This window comes from Caretta caretta, chromosome 1 (assembly GCF_965140235.1).
Source record: "Caretta caretta isolate rCarCar2 chromosome 1, rCarCar1.hap1, whole genome shotgun sequence".
Taxonomy (NCBI): domain Eukaryota; kingdom Metazoa; phylum Chordata; order Testudines; family Cheloniidae; genus Caretta; species Caretta caretta.
The window spans coordinates 212,604,411-212,621,050 of record NC_134206.1 but is presented as its reverse complement, the minus strand read 5'-3'; the positions used below and the strand labels follow the sequence as shown (position 1 = coordinate 212,621,050).

Sequence of the window (16,640 nt, the reverse complement as noted above, 5' to 3'; positions counted from 1 at the left end):
CACTAGCCTGCTGCAAACACAGACCCAGGTCTGAACCATGTCCCCCACAAGCTGCAGGCTTAACTGAAAACAGCTTAAGAAATGCTCCAGTCTCCAGCACCCAGATACCCAGTATCCAATGTGGTCCAAACCCCAAATAAATCCATTTTACTCTGTATAAAGCTCATACAGGGTAAACTTATAAATTGTTCGCCCTCTAGAACACTGAGCCCTGGTCTACACTAGGACTTTAGGTCGAATTTAGCAGCGTTAAATCGATGTAAACCTGCACCCGTCCACACAATGAAGCCCTTTATTTCAACTTAAAGGGCTCTTAAAATCGATTTCCTTACTCCACCCCTGACAAGTGGATTAGCGCTTAAATCGACGTTGCTGGCTCGAATTTGGGGTACTGTGGACACAATTCGATGGTATTGGCCTCCGGGAGCTATCCCAGAGTGCTCCATTATGACCGCTCTGGACAGCACTCTCAACTCAGATGCACTGGCCAGGTAGACAGGAAAAGAACCGCGAACTTTTGAATCTCATTTCCTGTTTGGCCAGCGTGGCAAGCTGCAGGTGACCATGCAGAGCTCATCAGCACAGGTGACCATGATGGAGTCCCAGAATCGCAAAAGAGCTCCAGCATGGACCGAACGGGAGGTACGGGATCTGATCGCTGTTTGGGGAGAGGAATCCGTGCTATCAGAACTCCGTTCCAGTTTTCGAAATGCCAAAACCTTTGTGAAAATCTCCCAGGGCATGAAGGACAGAGGCCATAACAGGGACCCGAAGCAGTGCCGCGTGAAACTGAAGGAGCTGAGGCAAGCCTACCAGAAAACCAGAGAGGCAAACAGCCGCTCTGGGTCAGAGCCCCAAACATGCCGCTTCTATGATGAGCTGCATGCCATTTTAGGGGGTTCAGCCACCACTACCCCAGCCGTGTTGTTTGACTCCTTCAATGGAGATGGAGGCAATATGGAAGCAGGTTTTGGGGACGAAGAAGATGATGATGAGGAGGAGGTTGTAGATAGCTCACAGCAAGCAAGCGGAGAAACCGGTTTTCCCGACAGCCAGGAACTGTTTCTCACCCTAGACCTGGAGCCAGTACCCCCCGAACCCACCCAAGGCTGCCTCCTGGACCCAGCAGGCGGAGAAGGGACCTCTGGTGAGTGTACCTTTTAAAATACTATACATGGTTTAAAAGCAAGCATGTGAAAGGATTACTTTGCCCTGGCATTTGCGGTTCTCCTAGATGTAGTCCTAAAGCCTTTGCAAAAGGTTTCTGGGGAGGGCAGCCTTATTGCGTCCTTCATGGTAGGACACTTTACCACTCCAGGCCAGTAACACGTACTCGGGAAACATTGTAGAACACAGCATTGCAGTGTATGTTTGCTGGCATTCAAACAACATCCGTTCTTTATCTCTCTGTGTTATCCTCAGGAGAGTGAGATCTAATTCATGGTCACCTGGTTGAAATAGAGTGGTTTTCTTCAGGGGACACTCAGAGGAGCCCATTTCTGCTGGGCTGTTTGCCTGTGGCTAAACAGAAATGTTCCCCGCTGTTAGCCACAGGGAGGGGGGAAGGTTGAGGGGGTAGTCACGCGGTGGGAGGAGGCAAAATGCGACCTTGTAACGAAAGCACATGTGCTATGTATGTAATGTTAACAGCAAGGTTTACCCTGAAAGAGTGTCGCCACTGTTTTATAAAATGTGTCTTTTTAAATACCGCTGTCCCTTTTTTTTTCTCCACCAGCTGCATGTGTTTCAATGATCACAGGATCTTCTCCTTCCCAGAGGCTAGTGAAGCTTAGAAAGAAAAAAAAACGCACTCGCGATGAAATGTTCTCCGAGCTCATGCTGTCCTCCCACACTGACAGAGCACAGACGAATGCGTGGAGGCAAATAATGTCAGAGTGCAGGAAAGCACAAAATGACCGGGAGGAGAGGTGGTGGGCTGAAGAGAGTAAGTGGCGGGCTGAAGACAGGGCTGAAGCTCAAATGTGGCGGCAGCGTGATGAGAGGAGGCAGGATTCAATGCTGAGGCTGCTGCAGGACCAAACCAGTATGCTCCAGTGTATGGTTGAGCTGCAGCAAAGGCAGCTGGAGCACAGACTGCCACTGCAGCCCCTCTGTAACCAACCGCCCTCCTCCCCAAGTTCCATAGCCTCCACACCCAGACGCCCAAGAACGCGGTGGGGGGGCCTCCGGCCAACCAGCCACTCCACCACAGAGGATTGCCCAAAAAAAAGAAGGCTGTCATTCAATAAATTTTAAAGTTGTAAACTTTTAAAGTGCTGTGCTTAAAGTGCTGTGTGGCATTTTCCTTCCCTCCTCCACCACCCCTCCTGGGCTACCTTGGTAGTCATCCCCCTATTTGTGTGATGAATGAATAAAGAATGCATGAATGTGAAGCAACAATGACTTTATTGCCTCTGCAAGCGGTGATTGAAGGGAGGAGGGGCGGGTGGTTAGCTTACAGGGAAGTAGAGTGAACCAAGGGGTGGGGGGTTTCATCAAGGAGAAACAAACAGAACTTTCACACCGTAGCCTGGCCAGTCATGAAACTGGTTTTCAAAGCTTCTCTGATGCGTACCGTGCCCTCCTGTGCTCTTCTAACCGCCCTGGTGTCTGGCTGCGCGTAACCAGCAGCCAGGCGATTTGCCTCAACCTCCCACCCCGCCATAAACGTCTCCCCCTTACTCTCACAGATATTGTGGAGCACACAGCAAGCAGTAATAACAGTGGGAATATTGGTTTCGCTGAGGTCTAAGCGAGTCAGTAAACTGCGCCAGCGCGCCTTTAAACGTCCAAATGCACATTCTACCACCATTCTGCACTTGCTCAGCCTGTAGTTGAACAGCTCCTGACTACTGTCCAGGCTGCCTGTGTACGGCTTCATGAGCCATGGCATTAAGGAGTAGGCTGGGTCCCAAGGATACATATAGGCATTTCAACATCCCCAACAGTTATTTTCTGGTCTGGGAATAAAGTCCCTTCCTGCAGCTTTTGAAACAGACCAGAGTTCCTGAAGCTGCGAGCATCATGCACCTTTCCCGGCCATCCCACGTTGATGTTGGTGAAACGTCCCTTGTGATCCACCAGAGCTTGCAGCACTATCGAAAAGTACCCCTTGCGGTTTATGTACTCGGCGGCTTGGTGCTCCGGTGCCAAGATAGGGATATGGGTTCCGTCTATAGCCCCACCACAGTTAGGGAATCCCATTGCAGCAAAGCCATCCACTATGACCTGCACATTTCCCAGGGTCACTACCCTTGATATCAGCAGATCTTTGATTGCGTGGGCTACTTGCATCACAGCAGCCCCCACAGTAGATTTGCCCACTCCAAATTGATTCCCAACTGACCGGTAGCTGTCTGGCGTTGCAAGCTTCCACAGGGCTATCGCCACTCGCTTCTCAACTGTGAGGGCTGCTCTCATCTTAGTATTCATGCGCCTCAGGGCAGGGGAAAGCAAGTCACAAAGTTCCATGAAAGTGCCCCTACGCATGCGAAAGTTTCACAGCCACTGGGAATCGTCCCAGACCTGCAACACTATGCGGTCCCACCAGTCTGTGCTTGTTTCCGAGCCCAGAATCGGCGTTCCACAGCATGAACCTGCCCCATTAGCACCATGATGCATGCATTGGCAGGGCCCATGCTTTCAGAGAAATCTGTGTCCATGTCCTGATCACTCACGTGACCGAGCTGACGTCGCCTCCTCGCGCAGTATCGCTTTGCCAGGTTCTGGTGCTGCATATACTGCTGGATAATGCGTGTGGTGTTTAATGTGCTCCTAATTGCCAAAGTGAGCTGAGCGGCCTCCATGCTTGCCTTGGTATGGCGTCCGCACAGAAAAAAAGCGCGGAACGATTGTCTGCCGTTGCTCTGACGGAGGGAGGGGCGACTGACGACACGGCTTACAGGGTTGGCTTCAGGGAGCTAAAATCAACAAAGGGGGTGCCTGTACATCAAGGAGTATTTCAGGCAGGACTTCACGGAGGGTTCCAATAAGAAATGGTGCACCTAAGTTATCGTTCTTATTGGAACAAGGAGGTTAGCCTGGCCTCTGATTGATACATGGCTAGATTTACCTCGCTGCACCTTCTCTGTGAGTGACTGCAGTGTGACCTAGAGGAATGAGTCCCCTAGACAGGGGAGGAGGCAAATGAGTACAAAACAAATCTGGTCTATTTCTTGTTTTGACCCACTCCATCTATCTTTTACATCTTTGGCTGGCAGCAGACGGTGCAGAAGGATTGCATGCCATCCACATCTCATGGCTGCTCGGCAGAAGATGGTACAGTACGACTGCTAGCCATCCTCATCTCTTGCCTGCCTGGCAGAAGATGGTACAGTACGACTGCTAGCAGTCCGTATCGCCTGCCCGCTCACCATAAGACGGTTCAATAGGACTGACTGCAGGACTAAAGAGAATGACCTGGTCAAGTCACTCCAAATTTAGTCCCTGCACCCATGTCTGCCCAGGCGCTCCCAGCCGACGTGGCCAGGAGCACCTCGGACACGACGAGGACGACTACCAGTCGTATTGCACCATCTGCTGCCAGAAGGCAATGGGTTGCTGCTACTGTGCAGCAAAGCCGTACCGCGTCTGCCAGCACCCAGGAGACATAGGGTGACGGTTACCTGAGCGGGCTCCATGCTTGCCGTGGTATGGCGTCTGCACAGGTAACTCAGGAAAAAAGGCGCGAAATGATTGTCTGCCCTTGCTTTCACGGAGGGAGGGAGGGAACGGGGGCCTGACGATACGAACCCAGAACCACCCGCAACAATGTTTTAGCCCCATCAGAGTGCTCCATTGTGACTGCTCTGGACAGCACTTTCAGATGCCCGATTGTTTGCCGTTGCTCTGACGCCGGGAGGGGCGACTGAGGACACGGCTTACAGGGTTGGCTTCAGGGAGCTAAAATCAACAAAGGGGGTGGCTTTACATCAAGGAGTATTTCAGGCAGGACTTCACGGAGGGTTCCAATAAGAAATGGTGCACCTAAGTTATTGTCCTTATTGGAACAAGAAGGTTAGCCTGGCCTCTGATTGATACATGGCTAGATTTACCTCGCTGCACCTTCTCTGTGAGTGACTGCAGTGTGATCTAGAAGAATGAGTCCCCTAGACAGGGGAGGGGGGGAAGCAAATGAGTACAAAACAAATCTGGTCTGTTTCTTGTTTTGATCCACTCCATCTATCTTTTACATCTTTGGCTGGCAGCAGACGGTGCAGAAGGACTGCATGCCATCCACATCTCATGGCTGCTCGGCAGAAGATGGTACAGTACGACTGCTAGCAGTCCGTATCGCCTGCCCGCTCACCATAAGATGGTTCAATAGGACTGACTGCAGGACTAAAGAGAATGACCTGGTCAAGTCACTCCAAATTTAGTCCCTGCGCCCATGTCTGCCCAGGCGCTCCCAGCCGACGTGGCCAGGAGCACCTCGGACATGACGATGACGGCTATCAGTCGTACTGTACCGTCTGCTGCCACAAGGCAAGGGGTTGCTGCTACTGTGTAGCAATGCCGTACCGCGTCTGCCAGCACCCAGGAGACATAGGATGACGGTTACCTGAACGGGCTCCATGCTTGCCGTGGTATGGCGTCTGCACAGGTAACTCAGGAAAAAAGGCGCGAAATGATTGTCTGCCCTTGCTTTCACGGAGGGAGGGAGGGAAGGGGGGCCTGACGATATGTACCCAGAACCACCCGCGACAATGTTTTAGCCCCATCAGGCATTGGGATCTCAACCCAGAATTCCAATGGGCAGCGGAGACTGCGGGAACTGTGGGATAGCTACCCACAGTGCAACGCTCCGGAAGTCGACTCTAGCCTCGGTACTGTGGAAGCGCTCCGCCAAGTTAATGCACTTAATGCACTTAGAGCATTTTCTGTGGGGACACACACACTCGAATATATAAAACCGATTTCTAAAAAACCGACTTCTATAAATTCGACCTTATTCCGTAGTGTAGACATACCCTGATAGAGAGAGATGCACAGCTGTTTGCTCTCCCAGGTATTAATACTTGCTCTGGGTTAATTAATAAGCAAAAAGTGATTTTATTAAATATAAAAAGTAGGATTTAAGTGGTTCCAAATAATAACAGACAGAACAAAGTAAATTACCAAGCAAAATAAAACAAAAACGTGCAAGTCTAAGCCTAATACAGTAGGAAACTAAATGCAGGTAAATCTCACCCTCAGAAATGTTCCAATAAGCTTCTTTCACAGACTAGGCTCCTTCCTTATTAGCATATTTTCATAAAATCATAGAATCATAGAATATCAGGGTTGGAAGGGACCTCAGGAGGTCATCTAGTCCAACCCCCTGCTCAAAGCAGGACCAAAACCAACTAAATCATCCCAGCCAAGGCTTTGTTAAGCCGGGCCTTAAAAACCTCTAAGGATGGAGATTCCACCACCTCCCTAGCTAACCCATTCCAGTGCTTCGCCACCCTCCTAGTGAAATAGTGTTTCCTAATATCCAACTTAGACCTTCCCCACTGCAACTTGAGACTATTCCTTCTTGTTCTGTCATCTGCCATCACTGAGAACAGCCTAGCTCAGAGGTGGGCAAACTATGGCCCGCGGGCCACATCCGGCCCACGGGACCGTCCTGCCTGGCCCTTAAGCTCCTGGCCAGGGAGGCTAGCCCCTGGCCCCTCTCCTGCTGTCCCCCCTCCCATGCAGCCACATCGCCGTGCGTGCAGTGCAGCTGACTCTGACCAGGCGGCGGGGCTGCAAGCTCCTGGTGCTCTCAGCAGCATGGTAAGGGGGCGGGGCGGTGGAGGGGGTGGTTGGATGGGGCAGAGGTTCTGTGCGGGGGGGGCGGTCAGGGGACAGGGAGCAGGGGCCGTTGGATAGGCGTGGGAATCCCAGGGGGCCTGTCAGGGGGCAGGGGTGTGGATAGGGAACGGGGCAGTCAGGGGATGGGGAACGGGGGATTGGATGGGGGTGGGGTCCAGGGGGGCCTGTCAGGGGGTGGGGGTGTGGATAGGGGTTGGGGGGGCAGTCAGGGGACAGGGAGCAGGGGCGGTTGGATGGGGGTGGGGTCTTGGGGCAGCAGTTGGGGCATGGGGTCCCGGGGGGGGGCAGTCAGGGGATAAGGAACAGGGGGAGTTGGATGGGTCACGGGTTCTGAAGGGGGCAGTGAGGGGGAGGAAGTGGGCGGGGGCAGATAGGGTGCAGGGGCCAGGCTGTTTGAGGAGGCACAGTCTTCCCTATCCAGCCCTCTGTACAGTTTCGCACCCCGATGTGGCCCTCGGGCCAAAAAGTTTGCCCACCCCGGCCTAGCTCCATCCTCTTTAGAACCCCCCTTCAGGTAAGTGAAGGCTGCTATTAAATCTCCCCTCACTCTTCTCTTCTGCAGACTAAATAACCCCAGTTCCCTCAGCCTCTCCTTGTAAGTCATGTGCCCCAGTCCCCTAATCATTTTCATTGCCCTCCACTGGACTCTCTCCAATTTGTCCACATCCCTTCTGTAGTGGGGGGACCCAAAACTGGACGCAGTACTCCAGGTGTGGCCTCACCAGTGCCAAACAGAGGGGAATAATCACTTCCCTCTATCTGCTTGCAATGCTCCTACTAATACAGCCCAATATGCCATTGGCCTTCTTGGCAACAAGGACACACTGCTGACTCATATCCAGCTTCTCATGCACTGTAATCCCCAGGTTCTTTTCTGCAGAACTGCTGCTTAGCCAGTCGGTCCCCAGCCTGTAGCAGTGCATGGGATTCTTCCATCCTAAGTGCAGGACTCTGCACTTGTCCTTGTTGAATCTCATCAGATTTCTTTTGGCCCAATCCTCCAATTTGTCTAGGTCACTTTGGACCCTGTCCCTAACCTCCAGTGTATCTACCTCTCCCCCAGCTTAGTGTCATCTGTGAACTTGCTGAGTGTGTGCAACGTCATATGAAGCTGTGCAACATCACAGGGACTACTCAGGAGGACCAGGGCTTTAAAAAGCCCACTTCTCAGCGACCAGAGGAGCTAGTGAACAGGAGCAGCTAACGGAAGTTTTGCAAGGAAGTGTGAGCCAGGGGGCTAAATACACTTAACATTCTGTAAACTTAAAGCCAGACACCCCCTGATAAAAACAAAACAACAACAAAGGAACGAACTTCAGGAGTAAAAAGATAATGCAGGCAGAAGTCCAGCAACAGAGAGGGAGCTATCTAGTTTATTGCACCCAATGCAGTATGTATGATTACCTGCCCTATGGGCAGGTGGTGTATGTATGCATTTGATGCAAGGAGCTCCTGGCCCTCAGAGACCGTGTACGGGCTTTGGAGACCAGAGTGGCTGAGCTGGAGGAGCTAAGGGAGACAGAGAGGTACACAGATGAGACTTTCCGGGACACAGTCTGACACCCTCTGTGCTGTTGAGGAGGATGAAAGTCTCAGGGAAGTAGAGCATCCAACTGGAGCAGAGGGAAATGATCCCATAGTTGGCACCCTCCTTCCAGATTATCTTGTGTTATCCTTTCACACTGAGGATACCTCTCTGGGGGAGGGAATTCCAGTTATCAGGAAGAGACAGGTAATAGTTATGGGAGATTCGAGCATTAGAAACATAGACAGCTAAGTTTGCAAAGACTGGGAGAACTGCTTGGTGACTTGCCTGCCTGGTGCGAAGGCTGCAGATCTCTTAAGACATCTAGATAGACTTATGTGTAGTGCTGGGGAGGAGCCGGTGGTCATGGCACATGTTGGTACCACTGACATAGGGAAGGATAGGAGAGAGATCCTGGAGGCCAAATTTAGGCTGCTAGGTAAGAGATTGAAGTCCAGGATCTGCATGGTAGCATTCTTTGAAATGCTTCCAGTTCCATGCGTAGGGCCAGTTAGACAGGCAGAACTGTAGGGTCTCAATGTGTGGCTGAGACGATGGTGTACGGAGGAGGGGTTTAGATATATTAGGAAGTGGGAAAAATTTTGGGAAAGAGGGAGCCTATAAAGGAAGGATGGGCTCCACCTAAACCAAAATGGAACCAGATTGCTGGCACTTAAAAAGTTCATAGAACAGTTTTTATACTAAGGGCTGGGGGGAAAGCCGTCAGGTGCGGAGGAGCTTGTGGTTTGGACAGAGACATCCCTTAGAGGAGGATCTATTAATGGAGATTCTCTATGTCCTAGTAAGGAGGAGAGGATGGAAGATGATAAAATACAGGTAGGATCTGATGAGAAACAGTCAAATGAAAAAGAGTCTCATTCAATTACATCACATAATGGCAGACAGCTAAAAAGTGACAAGTTTTTAAAGTGCTTATATACCAATGCCAGAAGTCTAAATAATAAGATGGGTGAACTAGAGTGCCTCATTTTAAATGAGGATATTGATATAATAGGCATCACAGAAACTTGGTGGAGTGAGGATAATCAATGGGACACAATAATACCGGGTACAAAATATATCAGAAGGACAGAACAGGTCATGCTGGGAGGGGAGTGGCACTATATGTGAAAGAAAGCATAGAAGCAAATGAAGTAAAAATCTTAAATGAACCAAACTGTACCATAGAATCTCTATGGATAATAAGTAATTCAATGCTCTAATAACAAGAATATAGGAGTAGGGATATATTACCGCCCACCTAACCAGGATGGTGATAGTGACTGTGAAATGCTCAGGGAGATTAGAGAGGCTATTAAAATAAAAATCTCAATAATAATGGAGGATTTCAACTATCCCCATATTGACTGGGTACATGTCACCTCAGGACAGGATGCAGAGATAAAGTTTCTTGACACCTTAAATGATTGCTTCTTGGAGCAGCTAGTCCAGGAATCCACAAGAGGAGAGGCAATTCTTGATTTAGTCCTAAATGGAGCACAGGATCTACACCATAGCTGGACAGCTTGGTAATAGTGACCATAATATAATTAAATTTAACATCCCTGTGGCAGGGAAAACACCACAGCAGCCCAACAGTGTAGTATTTAATTTCAGAAAGGGGAACTAAACAAAAATGAGGAGGTTAATTAAAGAGAAATTAAAAGGCACAGCGCCAAAAGTGAAATCCCTGCAAGCTGCATGGAAACTTTTTAAAGACACCATAATAGAGGCTCAACTTAAACGTATACCCCAAATTAAAAAACATAGTAAGAGAACCAAAAAAGTGCCACTGTGGCTAAACAACAAAGTAAAAGAAGCTGTGAGAGATAAAACAGCATCCTTTAAAGAGTGGAAGTTAAATCCTAGTGAGGAAAATAGAAAGGTGCATAAACTCTGACAAATGAAATGTAAAAATATAATTAGGAAGGCCAAAAAAGAATTTGAAGAACAGCTAGGCAAAGACTCAAAAAGTAATAGCAAAAAACTTTTTAAGTGCATCAGAAGCAGGAAGCCTGCTAAACAACCAGTGAGGCCACCGGACGATTGAGATGCTAAAGTAGCATTCAAGGCCATTGTGGAGAAACTAAATGAATTCTTTGCATTGGTCTTCATGGCTGAGGATGTGAGGGAGATTCCCAAACCTGAGCCATTCTTTTTAGGTGACAAATCTGAGGAACTGTCCCAGATTGAGATGTCATTAGAGGAGGTTTTGGAACAAATTGATAAACTAAACAGTAATAAGTCACCATGACCAGATGGTATTCACCCAAGAGTTCCAAAAGAACTTAAATGTGAAATTGCAGAACTACTAACTGTAGTTTGTAACCTATCATTTAAATCAGCTTTTGTACCAAATCACTGGAGGATAGCTAATATGACACCAATATTTAAAAAAGCAATTACAGGCCGGTAAGCCTGACTTCTGTACTGGGCAAACTTGTTTAAACTATAGAAAAGAACAAAATTGTCAGACGCATAGAGGAACATAATTTGTTGGGGAAGAGTCTACATGAAAAAGGGAAATCATGCCTCACCAATCTACTAGAATGTGGACAAGGGAGGTCCTGTGGATATAGTGTACTTAGATTTTCAGAAAGCCTTTGACAACGTCTCTTACTGAAGGTTCTTAGGCGAAGTAAGCTGTCATGGGATAAGAGGGAAGGTCCTCTCATGGATTGGTAACTGGTTAAAAGATAGGAAACAAAGGGTAGGAATGAATGGTCAGTTTTCAGAATGGAGAGAGGTAAATAATGGTGTCCTTCAGAGGTTTGCACTGGGCCCAGTCCAATTCAATATATTCATAAATGATCTGGAAAAAGGGGTAAACAGTTATGTGGCAAAATTTGCAGATGATACAAAACTGCTCAAGATAGTTAAGTCTTGAGCAGGCTGCGAAGAGCTACAAAAGAATCTCTCAAAACTGGGTGACTGGGCAACAAAATGGTAGATGAAATTCAATGTTGATAAATGCAAAGTAATGCACATTGAAAATCATAATCCCAACAATACATATAAAATGATGGGGCCTAAATTGGCTGTTACCACTCAAGAAAGAGATCTTAAAGTCATTGTGGATAGTTCTCTGAAAACATCCACTCAATGTGCAGCGGCAGTCAAAAAAGTGAACAGAATGTTGGGAATCACTAAGAAAGGGATAGATAATAAGACAGAAAATATCATATTGCCTCTATATAAATCCATGGTATACCCACAAGTTGAATACTGCGTGCAGATGTGGTCCCCTGTTTCAAAAAAGATATATTGGAATTGGAAAAGGTTCAGAAAAGGGCAACAAAAATTATTAGGAATATGGAATGACTTCCGTAAGAGCAGTGATTAATAAGACTGGGACTTTTCAGCTTAGAAAAAAGAAGACTATGGGAGGTATGACTGAGGTCTATAAAATCATGACTGATGTGGAGAAAGTGTTATTTACTCCTTCTCATAACACAAAAGCCAGGGGTCATCAAATTAAATGAATAGGCAGCAGGTTTAAAACAAACAAAAGGAAGTATTTTTTCACACAACGCACAGTCAACTTGTGGAACTCCTTGCCATAGGATGTTGTGAAGGCCAAGACTATAACTGGGTTCACAAAAGAACTATATAAGTTCATGGAGGATAGGTCCATCAATGGCTATTAGCCAGGATGGACAGGGATGGTGTCAGAAGCTGGGAATGGGCGACAGGGGATGGATCACTTGATGATTACCTCTTCTGTTCATTCCCTCTGGGGCATCTGGCATTGGCCACTGTTGGAAGACAGGATACTGGGCTAGATGGACCTTTGGTCTGACCCAGTATGGCCGTTCTTATGTTCTTATTCACTTTTTCCACATCATTCATGATTTTAGACCTCTATCAGATCTCTCCTTAGTCATCTCTTTTCCAAGCTGAACAGTCCCAATCTTTTTAATCTCTCCTTATAGGGAAACTGTTCCATACCCTTAATAATTTTTGTTGCCCTTCTCTGTACCTTTTCCAATTCTAGTATATCTTTTTTGAGATGCGGCAACCAGAACTGCACACACTACTCAAGGCGTACCATGGATTTACATAGTGGCATTATGATCTTTTCTGTCTTATTATCTACCTGTTTTCTAATGGTTCCTAACATTCTGTTATCTTTTTTGCCTGCCGCTGCACATTGAGCGGATGTTTTCAGAGAACTAGCCACAATGACTCCAAGATCTCTTTCTTGAGTGGTAACACCCAATTTAGGCCCCATCATTTTGTATGTATAATTGGGATTATGTTTTCCAATGTGCATTACTTTGCATTTATCAACATTGAATTTCATCTGCCATTGTGTTGTCCAGTCACCAGTTTTGTGAGATCCCTTTGTGACTGTTTGCAGTCTGCTTTGGACTTAACTCTCTTGAATAATTTTGTATCGTCTACAAATTTTGCAACCTCACCGTTTACCCCTTTTTCCAGATCATTTATCAACATGTTGAACTGCAGTGATCCCAAATCTGCTCCCTTGGGGACACCACTATTTACTTCTCTCCATTTTGAAAACTGACCCATTTATTCCTACCCTTTGTTTCCTGTCTTTTAACTAGTTACTGATCCATGAGAGGATCTTCCTACTTATCCCAGCTTACTTTGCTTAAGAGCCTTTGGTGAGAGACCTTGTCAAAGGCTTTCTGAAAGTCCAAGTACACTATGTGCACTGGACCCCCTTGTTCACAGGTTTGTTGACCCCCCTCCACCTCAAAAAATTATAATAGATTGGTGAGGCATGATTTCTCTTTATAAAAGCCAGATTGACCCTTCCACAATCATTCTCTTCTTTACAATAGTTTCAGCCAATCTGTGAAACCCTTCTAGTGCTGGTCCACTTAGAGCAGAGTGGGCAAACTACTGTCCAGAGGCTGCATCTGGCCCTCCAGACATTTTAATTCAGCTCTTGAGCTCCCAGCGGGGAGCAGGGTCCGGGGCTTGCCCCACTCTGGCGCTCCATCCAGGGAGTGGGGTTGTGGGCTTGCCCCACTCTGCACAGATCCTGGAAACAGCGGCATGTCCCCTCTCCAGCTCCTACACGTAGGAGCAACAAAGAGGCTCTGCATGCTACCCCCACCCCAAGCATTGCCCCCGCAGCTCCTATTGGCCGGGAACTGAGGCCTGGCTGTGCCTCCACTTAGGAGCCAGAGGGGGGACATGCTGCTGCTTCTGGGAGCTGCTTGAGATAAGCACTGCCCAGAGCCTGCACCCCTGACCCCCTTCCACACCCCAGCTCACTGCCTCAGCCCTGATTCCCCTCCTGCCCTCCAAACTCCTCGGTCCCAGCCCAGAGCACCTTACTGCACTCCCAACCCCTCATCCCCAGCCCCACCCCAGAGCCCGCATCCCCAGCTGGAGCCCTCACCCCCTCCCACACCCCAAACCCCAATTTCATGAGCAGTCATGGCCCGCCATACAATTGCCATACCCAGATGTGGCCCTCAGGCCAAAAAGGTTTCCCACCCCTGACATAGAGGATGGCAACTTATACTGTTATCAGTTATTCTGTTAACTGAAGTCGCAGAGGTCTGTGCAATGAATCCAAAGGTTCCAACTTTTCTGATGACACCCCACATTAAAAGAACATTACTAAGGTTGCACTCAAAAGTTAAGAAATGCCAGAATTAAAATTGCCTGTGCAAACTGAATTTGCCCCCCTTATGCATATGCATTATGTTACAATCTTCAATGACATGATCACATACTATTTTTTCCACAGAACCACTGCTTCATTCAGTGCACAGGATGGATGGTGCTCAGGGAGTAAATCAGAGCTGTGTAGGAAAGGAGGCTGTTTTCTGTAGGACCCCCTACCTTGTTTGTTGCAGAAATTGGAAGGCATGTACTGAAGGAAGCAGGGGGTTTTAGGAAGAGAAAGGAGGGTCTCATGGTTAAGGCTGCACTGTAGAATTGGATTCTATCCCTGACCCTGCCACAGAGTTCCTGTGGGATGCTGGGCAAATCACTTCAACCAGACTTTTCACAGGTGGTCACTAATTTTATGTTCCTCATTTTCAAGGGGTCTTATAGAGGCTGATCTTCAGAAGTGCTGAGTGCTCATATCTGCAACTGAAGTCAATGTGAGTTCCACTTTGAGATTAGTGAGACATGATTTTCATTTGCAGAATCCATGTTGGTTGGACCCTATCAACTCATGATCTTCCAGATGTTTTATTAGAATCATAGAATATCAGGGTTGGAAGGGACCTCAGGAGGTCATCTAGTCCAACCCCCTGCTCAAAAGCAGGACCAATCCCCAACTAAATAATCCCAGCCAGGCCTTTGTCAAGCCTGTCCTTAAAAATATCTAAGGAAGGAGATTCCACCACCTCCCTAGGTAACACATTCCAGTGTTTCACCACCCTCCTAGTGAAAAAGTTTTTCCTAATATCCAACCTAAACCTCCCCCAGTGCAACTTGAGACCATTACTCCTTGTTCTGTCATCTGCTACCACTGAGAACAGTCTAGATCCATCCTCTTTGGAACCCCCTTTCAGGTAGTTGAAAGCAGCTATCAAATCCCCCCTCATTCTTCTCTTCCACAGACTAAACAATCCCAGTTCCCTCAGCCTCTCCTCATGTGTTCCAGTCCCCTAATCATTTTTGTTGCCCTTCGCTGGACTCTTTCCAATTTTTCCACATCCTTCTTATACTGTGGGGCCCAAAACTGCACACAGTACTCCAGATGAGGCCTCACCAATGTCGAATAGAGGGGAACGATCAAGTCCCTCGATCTGCTGGCAATGCCCCTACATATACATCCCAAAATGCCATTGGCCTTCTTGGCAACAAGAGTACACTGTTGACGCATATCCAGCTTCTCGTCCACTGTGACTCCAGGTCCTTTTCTGCAGAACTGCTGCTGAGCCCTTCTGTCCCTAGTCTGTAGTGGTACATGGGATTCTTCCGTCCTAAGTGCAGGACTCTGCACTTGTCCTTGTTGAACCTCATCAGATTTCAATCCTCTAATTTGTCTAGGGCCCTCTGTATCCTATCCCTACCCTCCAGCGTATCTACCTCTCCTCCCAGTTTAGTGTCATCTGCAAACTTGCTGAGGGTGCAATCCACACCATCCTCCAGATCATTTATGAAGATATTGAACAAAACCGGCCCCAGGACTGACCCTTGGGGCACTCCACTTGATACCAGCTGCCAACTAGACATGGAGCCATTGATCACTACCCGTTGAGCCCGACAATCTAGCCAACTTTCTGTCCACCTTATAGTCCATTCATCCAGCCCATACTTCTTTAACTTGCTGGCAAGAATACTGTGGGAGACCATGTCAAAAGCTTTGCTAAAGTCAAAGAACAACACATCCACCGTTTTCCCCTCATCCACAGAGCCAGTTATCTCGACATAGAAGGCAATTAGATTAGTAAGGCATGACTTGCCCTTGGTGAATCCATGCTGACTGTTCCTGAACACTTTCCTCTCATGTAAGTGCTTCAGGATTGATTCCTTGAGGACCTGCTCCATGATTTTTCCGGGGACTGAGGTGAGGCTGACTGGCCTGTAGTTCCCAGGATCCTCCTTCTTCTCTTTTTTAAAGATGGGCACTACATTAGCCTTTTTCCAGTTGTCCGGGACTTCCCCCGATCGCCATGAGTTTTCAAAGATAATGGCCAATGGCTCTGCAATCACATCCACCAACTCCTTTAGCACTCTCGGATGCAGCGCATCTGGCCCCATGGACTTGTGCTCATCCAGCTTTTCTAAATAGTCCCAAACCACTTCTTTCTCCACAGAGGGCTGGTTACCTCCTCCCCATGCTGTGCTGCCCAGTGCAGTAGTCTGGGAGCTGACCTTGTTCGTGAAGCCAGAGGCAAAAAAAGCATTGAATACATTAGCTTTTTCCACATCCTCTGTCACTAGGTTGCCTCCCTCATTCAGTAAGGGGCCCACACTTTCCTTGACTTTCTTCTTGTTGCTAACATACCTGAAGAAACCCTTCTTGTTACTCTTAACATCTCTTGCTAGCTGCAACTCCAGGTGTGATTTGGCCTTCCTGATTTCACTCCTGCATCCCCCAGCAATATTTTTATATTCTTCCCTGGCCATTTGTCCAATCTTCCACTTCTTGTAAGCTTCTTTTTTGAGTTTAAGATCAGCAAGGATTTCACTGTTAACCCAAGCTGGTCGCCTGCCATATTTACTGTTCTTTCTACACATCGGGATGGTTTGTCCCTGTAACCTCAATAAGGATTCTTTAAAATATAGCCAGCATCTCATGGTCACTGCCTCCCAGGTTCCCATCCACTTTAGCTTCCCTTACTAATTCTTCCTGGTTTGTGAGCAGCAGGTCAAG

The 16,640-nt window shown here is 47.9% G+C and overlaps 2 protein-coding genes across 2 annotated transcripts in view; one reads left to right on the top strand and one right to left on the bottom strand.

The window, feature by feature from the left end:
• Positions 1-16,640, bottom strand: part of LRRC23 (leucine rich repeat containing 23) — a 31,695-nt gene that overhangs the window by 3,979 nt on the left and 11,076 nt on the right. The gene's annotated exons all lie outside the window — the stretch shown is intronic.
• LOC125622784 (uncharacterized) lies at positions 344-2,465 on the top strand. Its single transcript, XM_048821160.2, has 2 exons — positions 344-1,147; positions 1,736-2,465. The coding sequence occupies exons 1-2, from the start codon at positions 565-567 to the stop codon at positions 2,254-2,256; spliced, it is 1,104 nt and encodes a 367-aa protein (XP_048677117.2). The 5' UTR covers positions 344-564; the 3' UTR covers positions 2,257-2,465.

Coding starts and splice junctions, on each gene's coding strand:
- LOC125622784 (XM_048821160.2), top strand. CDS start 565: ATGCAGAGCTCATCAGCACAGGTGACCATGATGGAGTCCCAGAATCGC. Junction 1,148..1,735: donor AGGCGGAGAAGGGACCTCTG/GTGAGTGTACCT, acceptor TTTCTCCACCAG/CTGCATGTGTTTCAATGATC.